The sequence below is a fragment of the Acanthopagrus latus genome, chromosome 22, assembly GCF_904848185.1.
Source record: "Acanthopagrus latus isolate v.2019 chromosome 22, fAcaLat1.1, whole genome shotgun sequence".
In the NCBI taxonomy this organism is placed as follows: Eukaryota; Metazoa; Chordata; class Actinopteri; order Spariformes; family Sparidae; genus Acanthopagrus; species Acanthopagrus latus.
The window spans coordinates 19,466,299-19,490,062 of record NC_051060.1 but is presented as its reverse complement, the minus strand read 5'-3'; the positions used below and the strand labels follow the sequence as shown (position 1 = coordinate 19,490,062).

The 23,764-nt window shown below is 40.5% G+C and overlaps 1 protein-coding gene across 3 annotated transcripts in view; it reads right to left on the bottom strand.

Moving 5' to 3' along the window:
- LOC119012438 (A-kinase anchor protein 7-like) overlaps nt 1-23,764 on the bottom strand; it is a 47,695-nt gene that overhangs the window by 22,513 nt on the left and 1,418 nt on the right. For 2 of the 3 annotated variants that reach the window (XM_037086268.1, XM_037086270.1), the window contains exons 3-9: nt 23,440-23,604; nt 23,063-23,214; nt 22,049-22,185; nt 19,894-20,054; nt 16,526-16,638; nt 15,615-15,661; nt 14,735-14,835 (exon numbers count right to left, since the gene is read on the bottom strand). In XM_037086268.1, coding sequence (XP_036942163.1) covers nt 14,735-14,835; nt 15,615-15,661; nt 16,526-16,638; nt 19,894-20,054; nt 22,049-22,185; nt 23,063-23,214; nt 23,440-23,604 — 876 coding nt within the window. The remainder of the gene's footprint in view (nt 1-14,734; nt 14,836-15,614; nt 15,662-16,525; nt 16,639-19,893; nt 20,055-22,048; nt 22,186-23,062; nt 23,215-23,439; nt 23,605-23,764) is intronic. The other variant, XM_037086269.1, reaches the window with a different exon arrangement.

Sequence of the window (23,764 nt, the reverse complement as noted above, 5' to 3'; positions counted from 1 at the left end):
AAAGACTCCCCACTCTCTACTTGGCAGGACATGAGCTCTCAGCGGACCAAACACACACACACACACACACACACACACACACCCATATAGAGTAGTGGTTCCCAAATTGCGTGCCCCAAAACCAGTGTTGGATAGGTAACTGAAAATTGAGTACAGTTACTGAAATATTACTCAGTAACAAACTACAGGTATCAAAAGTCGAAATCACTCCCAACTCCTGCCCTGTTCTGCTCGGTGGTTGCGGTCACCTCTCCAAGCCTCCGCCTGCTACATAGTTTTGTGTTTTTGTCTGCAGGGTTACCCAGACTGAACTGTAAACCATTTGAATAGATTCAAAAATCAATAAAAATAAAGTAGCTGGCGGGAATTAAGCGAGTCCACCTGCCTCAAGGCTCGCTCTGAATATTCTGTGGCCCGTCACTGACCTGGATTTTTCCCCCCGGAGAAATTAAGGTTAAATTACGGCAGAAGCTGGTCTACCATTGTGTAACCAAAACAGGAAGAGGTATTGTTTCCCCCTGGTCACTATCCCCAACGTAAGCGTGAAACAACTGGAGTAATTGTGGAAACTCTACACTGCAAAAGAAACCCACAGACGGAGGAGGCCAAGAAGGCGAAGAGGCAGAAAGACGGAAATCGAGGTAAAGCAAGAGCGAACAGACAGGCGGTGACTCGGTGGAGAGCGCTCGAAGTTCCCCCTCACCACCAGGACATGAGATCTCTACGAGATCAGTGAGTCAGTAGGGTTGGTTTTTGTTTCGGATGGTAGCCAGGTTGCTAACACTGTCTTGGCAGTAACTGTGAGTTGAAGCCTTGATTACTTTGTATGTATAAAAATGTATTTTATAGTTTTTTCCATTATCTGTTCATAATCCAGCCTTGCCTTTGACACCCTCGCAGCATGATCAGGGTAATTCAGTCTTTTAGTGCAATCATGCACCCGCTAAGATCACTCCAGATCAGACTGTTTTCCATTCTCATCATTGCTTATATGTACTACCACACCTCAGGTGATGCTTAATCCTGCTGAACAATGTTGGCAGCATCACTCGGATATTTGCATAAAAATACAAGCTGAGTAATTTTCATGCAATACATGTCCCATTGCTCAAACAGACTGACTTTCCTGCTTTCTCTCAGCTCATCTTCAGCTCTGCATTTTGATGTAATGGCCTCAAACGAGCGCTCACAGTTGGAGCTCGGAGCCGGTCTGGCAGCATTTGTTGTGAGCGCCGACAGAAAGCTTTATTCTGACAGAGGGAGGGGAAGAAATGTTTTTGCCCCATCCACTAGTCCACTGACTGTGCTGTGATGACGACTAACTATGAGTCGAAACAGACTTCAAGCTCTTTGAAGTTTTGGCATTTAATAAGAATAGCAGCACTTTGATGTAAAGGGGAGAAAATGGAGAATATTTGTTATTTCGCATGTAACCAAAATAAAGAAACCTAATACTATTCAGCTCTGGGTGATAGTGTAGCTGAAGTGTACAGAAAACACAATCAGGAGATCCCTGATCAATACGACACTGTGCAAATTCATTCAAAACTGTGGGCTGCGTGCCAAGTGTGCTCTGCAACAAACAGCAACCTAGATACTCAAAACATTCATTATTTCTAAGGATGCCTATTCTGTTGTGATATGTAGCTCCACATGCACTGATGAGGAAGCAGGTAGAACGGTGACAAAAGGCGCAGCTTTTCAACCAGGAGGCCTTAGACTCAAGCCCCTCTCCACAGCCTCCGCTGACGAGCCCTTGAGTAAAAATAAATGAATCTCCACCAGTTCTTTGGTCGCTGCATGTGCACCGCCCTGAAGAGGAGGCCTGTGTAGTTAAAAAGACATCTCTACTCTTCAGGGTAATTGGGGGATTACGAGCAATGGCTGAGGGGACGCGAGCGCGAGATGCAGTGGCAAATAAACACACGAACGCCTCGCACAAGCACACACCATACATTGTAGTTAGAGCTCAGCTGTGTGAGTGGACAGTGGAGCCCTGTCTCCAGCGGCAGTATTCAACTCACAGCTGCCACTTTACACGCAAACACTCCCACGCACACACACACACACACACACAGCTGTGATGACTACTATTTGTAGGATTTAAGTGTTGTCATTGATGAGATGAGCTATTGAGCGTCAGATATTCTGTCGCCATATGTGCACACGAACACATCACCTCTGCACACACACACACACACACACAAACATCGTCCTAAGTGATGTGTTGTTTTTATTTTTATTGTAATAGATGTCATGCGATAATATACCAACTCTTCTGCAAGTGCAACTATGAAACAGCCCGGGGGACTAATAGAGTTGAAATGTATGCTATCTGCTGTAATGTGCGTGTTTGTGAGCGACTGATTAAAAGCCACACTCGGTTCACTTTCGCCGAGGCTTTGCAATGCGAAGGGGAGTGTGAAGCGACTCATGCTGCAACAGTGTTGACTTTGTTCGGCTGAAGGTCGACTCATGGTGCCTCACGACTCAGTCACAAGACAGGTTATGCACACAAAGGAGGAAAAAAGACAACTGCGCGCTGCAGATAACAGGGACTTCGTTCTGTTCTGCATGAAGTGGTGCACTGCTAACCGTACACTGTTAATAATTAACTGTAGGCGTGTAAACGGGAACATACATGAAAGAAAAACAAGGACTGTGCACAATATGATAAAAGCTACAAGCTTTATGTTCTTCATGTTCTGAATAATGTCGTGCTTGTGCGTGACATGCCTGCCATTTTAGCATTCTTGCTAGAACTTGTTTTAAACGTGGCACCAACAAAAACAATCCACACAATGCTGCACGTCCAGCATCCACATTCACTATTACTAGATGTGGTATTCATATAATACTTGTAGGAATGCCTCGGTGTGTATAAAGATTGCAATTATCTGTATCTCTTCAACTAACTAAATGATCTGTATTCATATCTGCACTTCTGATTTTAAAAAGGACACAATTCAATTGGATTCACTGCAACACTGACAATGCCGTTGTTCAACTATCACGTAAGGATTTGTAAAGATCAACTGATCATTGGTTTTATGCCCATACACATTCTAAAAATCTTCTTTCCAAAGATGGGGGTATTTTAGTGGTAGTCAATATCTTGACTGGATCCTGGTGGCTTTTTTGCATGTTATGGTTTCGGCTACTTCAAATAATATTCACAAAAAATAAAAGATTGTAAAGTTCAACAAAGAAACATCAACCTTCTCGGATTCGACAATCAACAACAAAGGACAGAAATCAGTTTGTTACAAAGTTTGGCTTCTCAAATTCGTCCTGAGTAAGCCCTCTTCCCAAACAAATCAATGAGGGAGCTCTGGTAATGTTATTAGTTCAGGCCAGTTTAGTTCTGTTCTCCCCAAAGAGTGAGTCCTTTTCTTGAAGAAATCAATAAAAAGGTCCCTGAAAAATGAAAATAAATCAATAGTAGATCTCTAGTACCAGTCTGTCCATTGTCTTCGTGCACACAGGCTGCCGGCGAGCTAGTTGTGTCATCTTGTGAGTCTTGCTAGCTCACTATGATCAATTCTGCAATCTTGAATATGAATCGTGACATCCATATTACAAAACCATTCACAGAACAGCCTCAAACTGAATTAAAGAAGTAGTCTTTTATAAACTAGAGCTACCCAATGAGGTTTTCCTCCATCACAATACAGATCATGACACATTTCACTCAGATGATACTTGTATTTGTAAGAGGAATCAGATAATTTGGCACTAAAGCCAAATGTACACAAATCAGTGTGATTGCTACTATGAACAAGTAGATGTGATTGAAAGAAAAACACCCGGTGTTGTTACAAATGTGTTGCTCCCCTGCTGTTCCTCTTTTTTTTCCCCTGGTTCAAAGTGCTCAGCTTGAAGCAGTTGACAATATTTATGTCAAAGAGGTGCAAATTTTCCATACGGGTGACAGCTCCTCTCTGGCTGCCGCCAAGAGCAGAAGCCTGCAACGTAGTGGGATTTTTTTTCTACTGCAAAAATCTTGAATACTTAATCCAACAGACAATGAGAAGATTATTCATACGCACTGGAGAGTTCGGCTTAGATTTTACACTAAACCGACAGGGCTTGGAAAACAAACACTGTAGTATGTGGTGTGGTGGTTATTCTGCTGGCATATACTGTGGATCCAGTCGCAGGCGGCCTCAAAATCTACCGATCAATTACTGGTCAACTGGAACACCATTTATATTTTAATTACAGCTGTTGCTCTGAGTGGAAAACTATCATTTAACAGCCTGTTTGTGTCTCCAAATTAACACGTCTGGCTCCATCTCACTCAATGAAAACTACAGGCCTTGTTGATCACTGTTTCATATATGGTGAAACTAATGCAAGGCTGCGTTCTTCACATGCATTCATGCTCCATTAGTGTTCACTTGCATTGCAGCGCAAGAGCTGTTTAGTTAGTTGTTGTGTTGGATGCCACTGGCTCTGCGTTATTTTCTATTTACCAGACTGTTCCAGCTTTTCAGAATCGATGATACAGTTAACAGCTGCAGGATTCTTCTGCAGCTGAGGGGTTTTGTCTATGACATCTTGAGGTTATCTGCATTATTCACAGAGCATTCTTAATTTCTTATTGGCTAAAAAGACACATTTGTGTTAGTAATCTGACTGTACCGTGGTCTTTTTTCCCCTGATTTCTTCTGAATAGAACTGGTTGCCTTTTCAAAGGCCTTTTTTAATGTGCTGCAGCCACAAACGTTTGACTCATCTTAATAAATCTTTGAGATGAGCAACAGTAAAATAAATGACAGGAGACAGCTGGATGGAACATCAGATGAAAAAAATTATCTTGGTCGGTTTCTCATCAAATCTGACACAAAAAACCTGGAGGGACAATTTTCTTTTTCTAAACCCTTCTCCAAATCTTCCTCCCTCCGTCACTGTGCTCAATTATTATTCCTCTCCTATTGTTTCTAACTGACTCTCCGTCTTTGCCTGACCCACGGCGGCCTCTTTGGTCCTTCCCTTAATATCAAACTTGAGTTTGCTCGTCTGTTTAATGTCAGCTTCGCTCTCAATTTTCTCTAAGCGTCTGTCGGGCCATGTGTTTAATTCCACTGCTCGTGCTACGCTATTCCCCTCTCCTCGGTGTGCTCATTTATCTTTCTTGTTCAATCTCACTCAGTCCTGGCTCTATCCTCCTCAATCTCCAACATCGTTCCATCGTCCTATCTGCTCAATCAATGTCGTGTGAGCTTCTTCTTCTTCTTCTTCTTCTTTTTCTTCTCTACCCGAGTCGTTTTCCTTTCGGTCCTTTGCTACTCTCATCTGCTTAATCTCCCTCCAGCCCTCCCTTTATCCTCTTAACATCTACTTGCGCGAACGATAAGTTGACAGGTGCTTATTGTTACCAACAAGCGACAACGTCAGGGCCATATGAAATAATCAAAGCTGGATTCTAAAAATTTGACATTAGAATTCACAAATTTTAAATGTACTCAGGTATGTTTTTTCTTTAATATGTCCATCTGTTCTGTTCAAAGCTTGTATTTCTGCACAGATGCAGATAAAGGTGACAATAAAAAATAGTAGTATTTGTAGAATTAGATTCCAGTGGAGGCTTCATAGAACTGACTCTAATTTGTGTGATCAAAACATTGCAATTATCTCCTAAGTGCTGTAAAGTTGGGGTTAGGGTTAAAGTCAAAGATGAATGTAATTAATTCCAAATCTCACAACACGTTTTTCATCTAAATTCGATCTACATTTTTTTGGCTTTCAGCCTTTCAAGAACAACATTTTCCACGGCTCTCCTTTATTCATAACAATTATTTATCTATTTCGCCCTTAGTAAATCATCTGCAATTGCTCAGCACTCAAGATTCATTTTTTAGATAAATGATATTTAGGGTGATTTCATAAAATGCTACGACAAACACTTAAAGCTTCATTTGAAATTTCTCACTCAAAGCTTATAATTAAAAAACTACATCTGGTGCAGCCCTAGACAGCACAGTATGCAAAGACTTTCCTGCTCCTGCTTTACTAACATTTAAAAAGCACCAGCACGGTCTCCTTCCCACCAAGATGTCTTTATGGCTCGACAGACGCTGTTGGTAGCTGCCTCGGCAACTTGAAACTTGTAATACCAGGATCATACTACATGACCTTTGTGTCCTTCAAGATGGTCGGCATGAGATTCTGCAAATGTTGCCTCGATTTGGCCAAGAGAGACATAAGATGACAAGTTGAACGCAGACCAATCATATCTTGCCATCGCTCGCGGTCCGACGGGGCTCGGCTCAACTGGGTTTGGCAGAGAGCGAGCCGGACGTGAGACACTGAAGTGGAATTTGACCACAGCCTCCAGTACCGACTCAGATCCATTTGGAAACAGGGGATACAGTACGGAAGCAATCAGGACCGGGACTATGACTTTGGGGAGGACAAAAACATGGCAGGCAGGGATGGGAGATGCATGCAGGGGAATAGAAATGAGCCGGACATGAGAAGCAGTGAATTCGATGTGTAGAGCCAGAATATTTCAACATCTTCCACAGTCAATTTAGGATTGGTGTTGAATTGAAAGGTTTTGATTCAGAAGGTGTGCGGTTGTACATTTCAGTTTAGTAAGGAAAATAAGAGTATTTCCTTTTTTGAAATGTTTTAAGTCTGTTTTTTTTTTATTTATTATCTTTAATCACTGAATCATTTGAATGCTTTAAACTAATATTCTGTCCATATCTTACATTACATCATTACATATACACTGTTCCTTTAAAAATCAGCTCTATCAGGTGTATTAGTTCAGCAGTTGTACGTGTTAGTGATGGAGGCCTGTGTAGGCATTTTGTCGAAGGTTTGCTGACACTTTGTAATTATGAGTGGCGGATATTTCCCTCTTCATGAAATGAACAAACCTGAAGGTCTGTTTTTTTTGGGTTTTTTTCCCCATTATCAGTCCCCTGGTGCCACTGGTGTGAATGCTTGTTGTAGAAACGCACATTTAATCGCGGCTTTTTAATTTCTTTCCAACAACAGCGCTCTGGATGTTGGATTCCATTTCTCTCCCGAAAAAGAGCACTTTCTTCATTGTTATATGCTCTGCAGTGTTGCCGAGGCTAGGAAATTACTGTTAAAAACACCATGCTCCTGCGGCATGAGATGGCTGTAAGCAACGCTAAAAACAAAAAGGCCGTACTCAGATGGTCTCTCTAATGAATTAGGTTTTCAGATGCCCTCTCACTCTGATGCATTAGGGAGAAGAGGGAGAGAGGATGAGTGTGAGGGAGAGGGAAGAGGGAGTTTTAGATTCCACTCAAAACAATTAATTATGAGAAACCAGTGAGAGTCAGTGGTGGTGTGCCAATCTTTCCACGAGGGATGCCTAAAAAGGAAAAAAAAAAAAAAAAGATTTCTGGCTGATTGTTTTTGCTTTTTTAGCAATTTTTGTCCCTTTGCACCCAAATAGTGGTTGGACATTCTGATGGGCACTGATCAGCACTGTTTAAAAGAAACTTTCACAAAACAACGACAGCTTTGAAAACGCCATCGGAATACAAAGTAAAGAGAAAAAAGAGGGATGCAAATGAGCTGGCGAGTCCCAAGACATATTAACACTACAGCGTTTGGACTAGAATGGGTGCTTATAAAGTCTATTTTTCACACAGGTTTTCCTAAAACTGATATTTTAAAATGTTAAATCAATGTTTTCCCCGTTCGAGCAACAACATTTCTTGCAATATTTATAGCAAAGCATTTTTGGTATCATTATTATTCTTATCAAAGTGGATCCATACAGAAGGAGGAAGAAGACAAAAACTCCACCATAGAAAGACATCCATGCAAGCTCATTAATGACATTTTCACATCAGTAACACTCAATTACTATTTGAGCCGATTTACTTTGCTCTGGCTTACATTCGAAGCCTCAATAATCCCTGAATACCGTAAAAACAACTCTTAATTCCTCAATATTGCTGCATCAATAGCTGCACTTCCCTGATTCAATATATTTATCCAGCAAGAAATTAACCCACTTACATGCAAATTAGCGAATTGCGTCATCTGGCACTCGTGACTGGAAAATAATTGCTGCCAAAGACCCATTTTATAGGGAAAAGCAAAGCGGTACAGTCTGTACAGAAATTACTGACCTCAACGAAATACCAAAAGGTCACAGAGCCACGAAGTACCTTCATCTGTCCGTGTGTGCAAACTGTTAGAGTGCTGTGTGTGGGCTTCTGTATGCATATATTTATCATACTCATGCAGCTGTAGTTGTGTTACTGTATGTAGAGCTGTGGGTGAGTGTATCACACTGTAAATACCAATAGGCCACGACAGGAGATCTACGAACCAGTCAACTCACTGAGAATTATCTCCACTATACACGCTGACTGGAAATGTCAGACTGACCATTGGTGCAACAACATTATGGAGTTTCTCCACATGCCGCGAGCTGGATTGTTTTCAGAGTAACCGAATGAAGTGACTGTTTTTCCAAAACGAGTACCTTCTGAAGTGACTTGATGAGTGGGCCCATTATCTATGTCACAAACACTCCCTTCTTTGATTACCTCCAGTCTTTCCATTACATTAACATCGCATTCCAACAGAGCAGCATGGAAAAAAGAATAGGGAGCGATTTAAGTGTGTGTTTCAGTTCTGGGAAATAAACTTTGTCCTGAGTTATAAACTTTCCTCCATCTGTCTAAACAGAAGCTGACACAATATTTTTACGTCCTTTCTTCTTTAGTATGTATCGCAGGGGAGAGAGAGGAAAAAAGCCATGATAGGGAAAAGGAGAACAACATGTGAATAATGCTCTAATCCTAATTTTCCAACGATTGTCATTGCAAAGCAAAGTAACAATCATTAAAGCCGCTATAATTTTGATTTTTGTAATACGGTCTGATACTGCAAAACCCACATCTGCAGCTCCTCTTAGTTTTCCAGAGCTTCACAGTGAGTTTCAGCTCACTGTTCAGCCTCCCAGTTCATGGACTGTTTTATTTCACTCTCATAGAATCCTATTCAAATGGAGCAGGTCGTCATTTTGAGCTTTAAAAAAAAAAAAAAAAAAAATCTAACACACTGAACTCACCTGCTCAGCACCAGATGGTGGAGATAAAAGGTTAGCAACTAGCTGGTTAACATGGTGAAGCATGTAACAGCTACAGAGCCAGATAATAAGACAATAAACAGAGCCAAAATAGAGTAAACATTGGACCAACACGGGCTGTAAGGCAAGAAACATTCAAACTAATGTTGCTCCTTAAATGCTGGATGTGTAAATTCTAACAAATTTGAAGTAAAAGGTATGTGTGTGCCGATGTTGTGTTCACTACAAGTGTTGTGAGTGGAGGGGTCCGCCATTCCCACGTGGGACTCAAATTACATTCCCACACACGAGATAGAGTTACGGGAACCAATGCAGAATTTAATCAAGGGTTACTGATGTCTCACTGATATCAAACTAGAGCATGGATACCCGACCCGAACCCAGGCCTGGTTCAGACAGAAATTTTAGAGATGATGTCTGAGTTTGGAGAGGATTTGGTTGTATCATAGACGGACAGATTTAAATAAATAAATAAATAAATAAATAAAGCAATATTCATAGAACATTGCCTGTTCTCTGTAATCTACACTGTGCACGCCTGTAAGCAGGGTTAACAGGCAAGATGTAACCATGGTAACAGGTTCAGGGTCGGTTCAGAGGTTAAAGACAGAATGTCGGGCTCGGTTATTTCTCTCTAGGACTAAATATCTAATATCAATCTCATTCCTTTCTTTCACTTTTATGTATTGCTAAAACAAACACCTGCAACATTAAACCGCCATTGCTGTTACCATGGTGACCATGCATGTTGCCAAACCCACCGGTATGGAAATCTTAAGGATTATAAACGTAAATGAGCAGTTCACATATATCCAACGCAAACTCCCGTCTTGTCTTGTCACCCTTGTTTCTCTCGCTGTCTATGTATTCTGGCCTCCTCCCCTCATCTCCCTCCCACAAAGAACCCTATAGGGTTGTGAATCACAGGCTCTGGTGTGGATTATCTTGTCCTGCGGATTATGAGATTAACAAATGCACACAATCAGACACTGACCCTTGTGTACCACCAGAAACAGCACACTTAGCCTTACGTGGCACCCTGTGAGGACCGGGGATATAGCGGAGGATAAACCGGATGAGAATCATTTTAATCAGGAGATATGGCTTTCTCTCATTTACACAGTTTGACAGGGTGATATCATGTGAAAAGGCAGTATAAATCTCAGTGGTATGACAGGACGATGCAAGAAACTATTCATTCCGGTCCTAAATAAAGTAAAATATCATCTAGTGTTGTGTTAATCAACTCAGTGCACTACGTCTCACTCAACATACGTCACCGACACCAACACAGCTGCCACCTTGGCACAAAAAAGCCACTAAAAAAGATTAAAATCTCATAAACCTGGCCGTATTGATAACTGCAGCTGTGCTACAAGGAGAGTTTGTCAGTATTGTGAGCACGATAATACACTAGAACAGCTCTGCAGTGTTTAACTTACAGGTTTTGGTGAGCTTTCAACAAGACGGCGTTACTAAACACGGCAGTCAAGCGTAGTCTTTCTAATTACGTATTTTCAGTCTCATATTTCATTAGTTTTATTAACTGTGACTTTCTCAGGATCAAAAAATGATTTGTCTTTCCCAGTTCACTACCATGCATATCTTCTTCCGAAATAAGGTTCCAGGAGGGAAACCTGAGGAGAAGAGAGTTTGGATCTCTACGTGCTTTAAGTACATCATCATTAAGTGACCTGACAGAGAGCGAGCGGAGTGAGACTACATGCAGGAAACATCAAACACGTCTGCCGAGGATAAGATTTTGCAAGATGTAGAGTGAGTTCAGCTACATTAACTCTGCGAATACACCATCAAAAGTCTGGTAGGGAAGAGCCAACGCTAACAAACTGACTCAGTAATGTCATGAGCTACTCGTAACACCAGACCAAAAAGGGCGTGATGACCGAACCAAATGACCAGAAACAAACAAGGTGTGTTCTAATTCTTATGAATGAAGAAAATGCCGACTGTATTTAGTCTTCACAGTCGTGGTATAAAACGATTATGTAACTTATAAGCTTGAGGGTGACAGACACCTAATTCCCACCACTTCACTCACAGACAGCGCGCATTGTAGCTCCACATTTAAAGCTTCCGAGCCGTGACACCGCGTCGTGAATGCGACGCCGTGATATCAGAGCACCGGCTGCAGCACTCGACTCTCCCTCTCACGCATTTTAAACATGTGTGTGTTGTGAAAAACACTTGACGAAAACAGAAGCTTTTTTTTCTGATGATGAGAAGTGCGAGGTAAACACCCCCCCTGCTCTGTCTGTCACTCCCACACACAAACAGACACACACACACACACACTCCTACTCCCACACACAAACTCCCACACACAAACACACTCCTACTCCCACACACAAACACACACACACACTCCCACACACAAAGTCACTCTTTGTCTCTGACAGACAGCCCAGCGATCCTCTAAACATTATGACAGCCTAGTTCCACTTCTAACTGACAGTGTCGCTCTGTCACACACACACACACACACACACACACACACACACACACACACACACACACACACACACACACACACACACACACACACACACACACACACACACTCCAATTAGTGCAGCTACCTGACAGTGGGACTTAGGACTAGTGTATACAGACACGCTTGACTTGCTCATATGTACCTGGAGGTATACACTAATCCTGTTAACTGTGGTGATAATCATTCATCCATGTACTGTATAATATTGTCGTTGGTGAGCAAAATGCACATAAAACTGTTTTTCACTCAATCAAATAAAGATTAGCGCAGAACTGAATTAATTTTTAGTTTTGAACTGTCTGTTAGATGGTAGATTATTTTCTTGATTAGATCGATAAATTGTTTGGTCAATAAAATGTCAGAAAAATATTGATCATCGTTTCCTAAAGTCCACGATCACATCCTCACGTGTCTTTTCTTTAAATCCACAACACAAAGATATTCAGCTAACTGTCATAAAGAAATAAATCGACTAGAAAGACATCACATTAAAGTAGCTGGAATCACAGAATTTTTAGTTTTTCTTTAAAAATTAATCAGAATTTTTAATTAGGCATCAATAAGAGCATATTCTGGTGTGCTGTCTGGTTTGTGTTTCTCCTTCAATGGGATCCTTGTGTTTCTGGCAGACTGTAGGTAGTCGGATAGATATAAGACTTGGCTGCATCAAAATGCCAATACATGAATAAGTGCACACTTAACAGGTAATTACACAAATCATTTATTTTGTATTTATTTAACATTTACAAATATAAACAAATGTGTTACTTCTGCTGTAAGGTTTTGAGAGTGAGATACCTGCATGACAGACATGAAGCCATGATTTTATTACTTGATTAATGTCTCATCAGATGTGGATTTCTTTTAAAAATGCGGCAGACAATTTCTTCCTTCAACAGAATTATGACTGATGTATATACAAGTTAAACAGATTAGTTGATTATAATATATCTGGTGATTATATCAGTAGATGACAACTTATCGTTAAGTCGTTCCACCTTTAATTATATTCACATTCGGCTTATTTTTTTCCTTACGTAGCCCATATCTAAAATATATAAAAGTACTTAAATAAAAAGTAATGAGCTAATTTTAAAGACATAAAGCCACAACATCAAGCTTTCTTTCAGCTGAAGCTGCCATAAAAATGTTGTGTTGATTCATCTGTCAGCGTGTGGAGGTTGGCTTTGAATATAACCACAGTCCACACTAGCTGGTAGTTCAAAGCAGGTCGGGCTTTTTTGAGGCCAGTGCAATGATGGATTCTGTCTGCTAACATTTTCATAAAAAGCTTCTGAATTACAGACCCTGAAAAAGAACAACATCTTTTTTTTTTGCCTCCGATCTAAGTGCATGATGTTTCACTATTGGTGAGCCATTTAAGTGGGAGCAGAGATTCATTAGGCTTCATCATATTCTGTGGCTGTACATTCATCCATCTTACCTTCAAAATTATTCCCAAGTCTTATCTTGCAAGCGTCTTTGTATCTTAAGAAAGCAGTTTAATTAGAGCCTGGATCACAGATGGAATAGTATTAACGGGTATGGACGTACACTCCGACCAATATACGCCAATGTGAAATATTTTTCTTTTAAACAGAACATAATGCAGAAAAAGATGTTTGGGGAAATATATGATTCTTATATTCCAAGTGAAGTTTACTGCTCCAGCGTCATTTTGGAGGATAAAGTTCAACCTCTAAATATTCTTCCTCAAAGCAAGTGTTTCATAACCACATTTGAGGCAACACTCAAAAGATTTGGGAAATATCAGCCTAAACTATAATATTTGCATCTGCTCAGGCCCCAGAAATCCACTATTGGTTTGACTCTCAAACGATTAAATGATATTACGAACAACGATTTCTAAATTTCTTCCAGACAGCTGCCATTAAGGAACAGTAGATATTGCATTTGCCAATCGATCTTGGCTCACAGCAAAGCTTCGCACTTGTTGCATCTCACATCTGTTGTGGCAGAGCCTGACAAGAGGCTGCGGAACACGGTGTGTCTGCTCGCAAGCTGATTCTGACGCATTGTTCGCATCCGTTTACATATCAAACTGATATATTCATAAAAAAATCATCAAATATGTTTTTTTCTATTGAGAGAGTGAATGCTCTGTTCGCTCCAGGCATGCACTTACAATAGATGCACATCAATACACTCAGTCTGGCTGCAGCCCAAGTCCCACAGGGGTCAACAGTGCCATCTGGAGTTCATGTGGGGTTACACAGTCACATAAACAGCTCAATAACAAGCCTTGGCAGCACAGATCAGAGATGACTCAGGATAAAACAAATCTGTTCATCAATTTCTGTACACTGATCAGATTTGTGCCATATTTCTAAACCATAACACATCGAGTCTCATTTCTTCTATTCAGTTACCAGCTGAAGACCAAGACAACAAGAATGTGTTTACTTCAGCCAACACAGTCTAAAAACAGTCAGAATATATCTACTCAAACTGTGATAAAAAAGGGGACAATTTCCTCCACGCTTCACTGCCACACCTCAGGAAATGCACATCAGAAGCGCTGCATGTTCCATTCACATCAGCAAGAAACTTTTTAACCAATTGCAGCAACTCATTCAGGCTCATCAGCTCTGCATCCATTGAGTGCTGCCAACTTTTGAAAAGACCTGGCAGGGTGGTAAACTGGGCAGCCACGTCAAAAATGGAAATGAGCTTGAGTTTCCCCACGATGCTTGAAACCTCTCTTTAACCCTGTTGACAAATTCAAGCTTGATGCTGTCACTTTCCACACATATACTCAAATAAATTGACATCCAGTCTCCATCATCACCCCCATCTTTGTCAACCGTTATAAAACATTGTTGCATGAACAACCTTTACAAAGTTTTCTGCAAATCTATACCACGTTTACAAATGGTAATGCATGACCAACATAATGACCACATAAAGATAAAATATGTAAATAAAAACATAACAATGACAGCATTGTATTACACCTAAATACGCTGCTGTGAACAAATGTTGCCCAACTGCCACAGTGAGAATCTCTCTGTCCTGTGTGTGAGCAGACGGCGCCCTCTGCAGGCTCAACACTGCACGAACACACAAACACAGAGGAGCTTTGTTTGTGGGTGCTCACGCATACTAACCAATTTGTAGTGACGTCTCAGTGTGGTAATATCCGTCTTGTTGCTTCTTTTTCAACATGGAACAAAGATCCAGCCGCTCAACCGTCTGGTCTCCAAAAAACCTGAGTGCAACAGAGAGAACAGACAGTGACACAGTGGAAGACAATGAAGAGAGTGTAGCTGCCTCCAGCAGACAATAAAAGGCGGATGTCAGCCATAATAACAACTTGATGGCAACGATCACTCAAAATTAAAAATCATGAGCAAATTAAGCTCTGTGGTTAAAACTACAAAACTGAAGATATTGCTGTTCAAATACAATTGATGTATATCTAACAAGGTTATCACACCTTCTTAAATATTTTGCAGGTCCCAACACAGAATCAAAATAAAGTAAACCAGGGATCAAGGCTGATTACAACACTAAGACTTATTACAATGAAAACACGCAGCTTCAGGAAAACATGCATACAGTGAAAAGTAGCCTAACTTTAATGCAACAAAATGTAACTTCCTGGAGACAGAAAGTTAATCATTGAGTCATATACCAAGATAATCAAATTCAGTTGCTTTAGGTTGGTGTTCGACCTGAGCTGCCAACCCAAAGCGGCAGAATCTGACAATCTTAGGATGAGTCAACAATAACAGTAACTGTCTCTCTTCTGAGGCAGTTATTTTAAGTGTCTGACAACCTACATTATCAAACAGCTTCTCACAGAGAGAGACCTTTCTTTAAATAATACTAGAAAATGACTAATATGTCCTGCTTACATGTTTTGTATGCAGGCAGTCTGGACACCAAACACTACACAATGTCCCATTGCACTTATTGTGGAGTACGACCCTGATAATACTTGGTTTCCTGAATAATTCCCTTGTTAAGTGAAAGCCAAACACCTACTTGTTAGTGTAGTTGGAGTAGAGAGCTGGGTCCACACGCTTTATACCCTGAGAAACAGAAAGGGAAAACTCTGTTTACAGTCATGCTTATTACACTTTTCAGGAGATTCACAACCATTGTTCTCACACACACGCACACACACAAAGACTGGAGGAAGACAAGAATGCCACCCGGCAGACGCCAAGCAGGATAAGGTGTCATCAGGTTACAAAAGAAGGAAAAAAAAAATAAAAAAAGGATGCCATCCTTCCTCTGTCTCTCCCCTCTGGACTCTCGTTTGTCTCTCTGTCCTCTCACGTCCTCACCATCTGATACCTTCTATTGATAACTTTATATATTTCATAACCAATCCCTGAATCAATCCCCTGTACCTAAACCTTCTTTTACATTGCCACAGCAGATGTGTTATTCCAATGAGAAATTCTGGTTGGAGCCATGACTTGGCATCTTGCCATTGGATGACACATTTTACAGCCAGTGAGATAAATGTGAATAAAAAAGGATGTCTGGCGACGACAGAGGAGCAACACTGCAGCTGTTTGGTAGTTCTGTAAAGGCTAGTTGTTACATGAAAAACACTATTTAAGACTGTGTATTAAGGCTTAATTGAGGTGTGTAATACAAGGAAAATCTATTTTGACATTACCGATTAAAACTAAATCCTTGCTGTGCCTGTGCAAATTTATGTTTTGATTATTTTTTCTAACTTTATCTTCTAGCATAATTTTACATTTGTATGATGGCTTTATCACCACTCCATCCACTGACTACTGTCTCATATGTGTAAGAAGACAACAAACTTCAGGTTAGTTATGTTTTTTTGATGTCCCAGTGTGGAGGGACACACAGAATTTCACATTGAAAGACACAAATTAAAGCCAACATATTGTATGTACCATGTGTGTGTTTACCTGAGATCGCAGTTTTGATGCTCTGGACAGCTTCATAATGGTGAGGTGGGGTTCAAACCCACGGCTGTCTCCTTGCAGAAGACCCTGCTCCACAAAATGGCTCCGCAACAACTCTGCAACATAAATGTGACATTTAAAAAAGACAAAAAAAAAAACAAAAAAACATACATATGCAACCGTGTTATTCATAAGGCCAAAGAGGAATCGTGTGACAGAGGTCATGACCAGACAGATACAAGAACAAGGTCATGAACATGCAAGGACAGACCCAGACGGTCAACAAAAACGCACAACTGAGGAGGAAACTACAGAGGTATTTTTAGAAGAGAAGCTCTCCATGGACAGAAAGGTTAGTACATAATCAATAACAGTGGTGGAGGGAGCAGACGAGAGGACGGGAGAGGTTGACTTCCTGCCTCATCCTTGTTTTGCATTTCTAAACAGCAATAACACAGACTCTCGATTAGTGATGTCCTGTTGGTGCTTCATTTTGTCTTGTCAGATACATAAGGAAGAATAAAACTCTGCAAAGGATGAAACTATATGGCACCACTGGTTATTAATGCTCTTGTGTACATGTTTTACTTTAAAAAAGGAGCTTAATACCACATCTACATGCAGCTTTTACTGTCTCTGCAACAGATATTGGTTCTGGCACAGATATTAAGTTGTAAATATCAACACTTTAGATGCTATACTCCACAGCCACTGCTGTCCTTTATTTAAAGGCATAAAATAATAGTAATACAAGTTAAGAACACTTAAAAACACTGAAGTAAAGCCTTTGTAATGTGTTTTTTTTAATCTGCCACTGCAAGGAATAAAAACTAGTGTACAACATATCAAAGCTAACAAAATGAGTTCAGACTTCAAGATTAAATGAGTCGATTTAGCAAAACTGTCTCGATTAATACTTTTGTTTGGTTGTGTTGTAATGGATCAGTCAGGGAGGGTCTGTCTCTTTTTTGTCCTCCAAAAGTCACTGTTTGAAGCAGTTTCGTAAATTTGGATTTATAAAAGCTGATGTCACATGAGGACAAACCCTCTCGACCGCTATCACTCAAAACACCCTCCTTTGGTCATTTGATATGAAGAGCTTATCACCAAGTCCCCATCATAGGTTCACACAATTCCAGTGGAAGACCTGAGATAAAACTAAACCTGACAGCCGAGGTAATTATGTAGAACCTGGGCCCTATTGGCGCACTCTCAAAAGATTCATTTATTGCATTTCGCATTTCCCCGAGATAAAGCGCCTTTTGGGATTTGTCTCAGCTTGGCCTTCACTGATATGCTAAATGCAGTATTTCCTCCATAATATACACGTATTAACTGCTCAGATCCAAGCAAAGAGGAGTAGCTCAAAAATCTTCTCTAAAGCAGAATGCAAACATGCCACTCCAATATTGTACATTTTTGACAGATATTTATTTACAGTATGAAAACCAGAGACAGAGACACAAAGAATCAGTAATATGTATAGTAAGCAAAAAGTCCCTCATTTATTGTGTAAATGTGCACAACTGCATGTGACAGTTTTCAAAATGACTGCATATTTCTGATGTATTAGAGTCAAAATGGGTCGTATTAGGCATGTTTGAGCTTATTTACTTTGTGCGTGCTGGTGTTACAAGAGCAATGGATCAGGAATCCTCTTAGAAATGCTGGTGTAATGTTGTTGCCAAAGGCAAAAAACAAAAACATACACGCAAATGCTTCTGCAGATGTACACAATGAGTTGACAATCACATCCACCGACTGCTATTGATTATATTTGTGTATGTGTTGCTGAATTTTTTGATTATTTGTGAAAAGAAAAAAGGGATGGTCATCTGCATCTACAGTATCTTGTGTTACTATCAAGAAAGGGGCAGGTAATGAAAGATTTTCTCCCCTCTGCTCCTGTTTTACTTATGTAATGCTTATCATTTCAGCATCCATGTTAACAGGTTAGACCGGCAACACTAAATGCATGAGTTGTGCTTCTCACGCCTGGTCAAGCACACCTGCTGTGGCGCTTCATATCGACATTTAGACACACCCAGTTCTCGGCAGAAACAGACCTGAAGACGACCTGTGGACATTCACATGGACATCATACCAGCAATTAACTAGTTTTAATGTCTATACTTAGTTACTTACTTATAAGATATGTCACAGAAATGAAGAGAATACACACAACTGGTGAGGGGCAGTTTCCTCCCTGTGCACTTTCACTCCTCTTGTTTTCTCACTCTTTCAAAGGGGATAAATGAAAATGATGTGATCACATTTACTGATAATTATCTAACGTAAACAAGAGGGTGGGCAGGCAGGAGGCACGCTGCAGCAGCAACGCAGCCACTACACAGTACACAAGCATTCAGTGTGTCCAGCCTGTGAGAATGTGAGAGTTAAGCTGCATTCACATGGATTCAGGCCGATGTGTTAGTTGAATATTGTAGTTGGCACCTATATTATGAAACTGTGGGGGGCACCAAATCGCACAAAATGACATTTTCTACCTAACATTGCTTTAAATGGAAGACCAGATCTTGTTTTACTTGATGAGAACAGAGGGGTTAAATAAGGTGAGGTAGGCAGAGAATACAAGCAATGGCGACAGTTGACACCACTGACTTAATTTAAAATATTTTAACTTTTTGCCGTCCTCTGTGATGGAATTAGCAATGCCATATCTGATCAATATCTCCCTCACAACAATTAAAATGATCAAGTCAACGTGAAGCAAATGTTTTTCTTTTCCTTTCACTACACATGTTGGAAAGTTTTGACCCTACATTTGAAGGGGGGTTCAGCATTCATTTTAAGTTTGCAACATATAATAATAGGCGTGAAGTAAAATGTATTTATTTAAATTTTTTCCAAACAACACAACATCAACATATCACCGCACGTGTTTTGGTTTTGCAATTTGTTTGTCCCTCTGCCTGAATCCATGTCAGCCCAGCATTAGCCCAGTCAGCTTACCAATAACAATCCCCCAGAACATACACTATGATCTCCTAAAGCTGTCCGATCTGTGACCTCCCACAGCACGTCCCCACCCACGACAGCAGCAAGCATCCAACCCGTTACTGCATCTTTTTGAAGGACAGCTAATTCTCCAACCAGCTGCAGCACTCATTAGCTGACCCCCTGAGTTCAAACATCACTCACAACAGAGAAAGTAATGCATCACATCAACATCCTCTGGTGAAATGTATCCTCTACAGCACGGGACACACTTAGAAAAACTACATGATGTACACAAATGGAATTCAATATTTGTGATGACAGACAGACAGACAGAAGTGTTGAAGGAGGACAGAGGAAGAAAGAAGGACGAAATGACAAAGAGAGTGAAGAAATGAACGTTTGTCACTGACCTGCCACACTGTCCAGTGTGTGTCTGTGCTGTCCGGGGGCCAGCCCAACAAACACCACCTCCTTCCTGAAATGACCGATCCCTGAGAACGGCAGCACCAGATCACGCCCACCCAGCAGCTCAGCCAATGACGGCTTTACCTGCGCTAGCACGGTCGCCGCCCTAAAAAGACATATACACATGAATATGCACAACACATACACACACGCACAAATTCACTATAATCTCCTCTCCCCCTTCTCTGTCTCCCTCTCAGATTGTATAATCCAGTGATTAGTAATGACACAATCTTCTGCTTGATGTAGATTAAGCGTCAATTTCATCACATAACATGGCTGACGTGTTCCACAGCTGCTTGCTGTTGGAACGATAACCTCAGAATACGACCTTTTTAGGAACCACACATTGAAAGCTGGAAACTGTTTTCATCCATCTAAAACAACACAAACTGGCAGCATTTTTTCCCACACTGACCAGGCGCGTGACATATTTTTAGATATTGCGAAAGAACAGGATGAAATTTATGTCAGAATGAGCAAGTTTATTCTCATTATTAATTGGAATAAACTGCTCAGGCTGCATTCCAGCCCCAGTGACTGTCAGCAGTGTTTTCAAGGCTCATTACTGGAATCTAAACCTAAAATATTTATAGACCTATCAACCAGTTTTCCTGGAAGTGCTGAGAGGAAGAGATAAGACAGGAGAACGTGACATGCTGTGTAATTAGTCACTGCAGAACACTGCATCCCTGTCTTCAAGCAGTAACTTCAGTCCCCTATGTCCACTGCTGCGACGAACATGGGCAAGAGTCTGTTGTGGCTTTCTGACCCATCTGATCTGTGATAATCAGCATCACAGAGACTGATGGCAGGGGAGGATATGACAGTAGAAAACTAATTTGAGGGGCACTCTGTCTGATTGTAGTATTTTGGCTGCAGTGAGAGAGCAGTAAAGAAAAATGAGAAAGCAGGATGAACGATAGATTTTATATTAAACATAACAAAAAGGTCACGGCAGAGTGAGATACAGCTCTTTGTGTGCCTGCACGTACGTCAAAAACTGATCTGTATTCATCTGAACGGATTGTGTGACTGTGTGTGCATTAAGCAAAGGAAAAATCAATATTGCAACATATATGATCTTCAGCAATCACTGTTACTGATGCACTAGCACCAGTATTGGAATACATTTTGTTTGAATATTTGAACTTTAACCTGTTTTGCCTTGTAGCAGCTCAACCTTTACCAGTTAATGGACTGCTTGGCATTCCAGTAATGACACATGATCATGTTGCTGCGTGTGTTACGTCTAACGCATTAGGTCCACACAGTTTCCCCTCAGCTGCCTTGAAAAATCATTAATATTGAAAGCAGGTCATGATGGATGATTCCTGCCTCAAGGAAAAACATTTCTTCAAATACATTTTCCTCTTCAGTTGCACAGATATTGTGATGTCATTGTTATCATCATGTGTCTCTATATTGTGATGGCCTGATAAAATGATCATTATATTAATAAAGATAATTTTCAGGCTTATACCTTATCAAAGGCTGATGTTTTGATTTGACAAAGAAGGAAATCTCAGGTGTAACTGATCACATTTGGCATTAATTCAGTGTATCACAGTTTTTAACACTTAAATTTTCACCACTCCGTTTTTTATGTTTGTAAGAGGGAAACTCTTTATCCAAGCTGTCTTCAATCGTAGGACTTTTGACTTCAGGGATTTCAGCCACAAAATCAGGCAATGTGGCAAAAAGAACGACAATGTCAAAGTGTTTAACATGTCATAGTCTTTCAATGGGTTAAGTATAGGAATTAGTAGGCCGAACTTAGACTTTGATTTCTTTTTTCCCCGACTAATTTGACTTTTTATTTTGATGTTTAGGATGTATGAAGCTGCTGAAAGAGAACTGTATACACTGACTTAACAGAATAACAGAACTCTTTGGATGAATTAATGAATTAATTAATTTTGAACCAAAACTGGACAACTGAATGGTCACTATATATTTGCTGGGATGTGTTCCATTAGGTAAAGACAGGTAATTCCAGACATTTACAGGGTGTGTGTATGAATATTACTGAGTAAACCAGGGACTGACATGTTTTTCAATACATAGTATGTTGGTATACATGTGTTTGCATCAACTCACAGGTCGACTTGCTCCTGATTGGCGAGGTGAGTGACTAAAAGCGTGATGTGGAGAGTTGGGACTGGAATCATGGCTTTGGCTAATCGAGGCTCCTGCTGAAGAATCAGTTCTTGGACCTCGATCACAGCTGAACTGATCTGTCGTGAGCAGACATCAATTACGATAAGGCAGATGGAGTAATATACAATGGCTGCTTGTACTCTCGCATCCTTCACCATCACTCCTCTTTCTTTAGGACTGGCTGTGTAAATGGAAAGGAGGTGAGGGGAGGAGAAACCTCTGCAGTTCAGCATCACAGATGAGGCATCAATAGATAATGACTATGGGGTCAATCAGTGTCCAATCAGAGGAGCTTTTAAGTCAACAAGCATGAAGTTTTCAGCGTCATTGTCTGTCAGGAAATTGAATCTTGAACACTTTTTCCCCTGATAGATTTTCTCCTGTGATGGATTGAGCTACACTGACTAAGACCTAATGTCGCACACAAAATTAATCCATAATCTTTAGAGAACAGGCTGAAGTCTTTGACACAAAAGGAATAATCAAAGGGTTTCTGAAACAGGTTCTCTTAACTTCTGTACTATTGATAACATACGTAAGTGACAAGGGGCGCCAAACAAAAGAGAATGACGACAGCTAAAACAATGATTAATTCTAATTTAAACATGAGTGTTTAAGTGTTTAGTGAGTATAAGTGTAGGAATTAGCTTTTAAAGACTTGAAACACGCTTCCATCGCATGAAAAATGTTGTTGGGCTTTGGAGGTGTAAACAGTAATTGCTTTTGGAAGTCTTCTGAGCAGCTGGCTCACTGAAAAAAACATACATGTTGTGAATACACATTGTGAATTTGGTAGCTACGTAACAGAGATGAAATGTCGATAATTTCCTCGACTGGAAAGTTGCTGGGAAAATTTGAGAAAGAAGAATCTGCAATTTGGTTAGAAATGAGGTACAGTGCCTGCAAACTCTGGCATAAGGCTTCAAGCGAGCGAAGAGTACAGAACTTCCTCACCTGTGTGTTAGTGATGGGGATGGAGACAAAGTAGTTGGGTCGCTGACACTCCTTCTTTTTCTTCTTCTCTGCATCCTCTTCACTATCCACTCGCCCTCCGCTGTCTCCTCTCTTCCTCTTTCTCTTCTTCTCAGTTGACTCGGAGCTGGTGACTAGAGAGAAAGAACAAATCTTACATCTTACGTGACTTAGACTTTGCTGTCAGTTTATTAAGTAGATCTAGCTATAGCTGATTACATCTAACACAACAGTTATGCAACAAATTCCACCACCATGAAGTTATACATTTACAACACGCTCCTCGGGCATGTCATAGTCGTATAGTAGATCTTATGATTCAAAGTATCATTGAAAAGTAATATTAGGAGTGTACACACATCCCAGCTCCTTCCACGTGGTGGGGCTGGTCAGACAAAACGGAAGCTCTGACATCAAGTTGTCCGAAGCATCCGTTGACTTGAGCTTTCTCTTTATCAGTTTCTTATTCTCCCTCCTCCTCCTCTTTGTCTTTGTGTTCTTCTCCGTTAAATCTGCTGGAGCTGCTAAGAGAGGAAATAAATCATGTCAATCAAATATATATGAACAAAAATGAAAAAAACAAAAAAACCACAAAAGACACTCATACAAATCAGGTACATATGCAAGTAATGGGTAAGAAAAACACATAAAATCTCTTAACAGTCCTGAGGGTAGTCCTGTCAA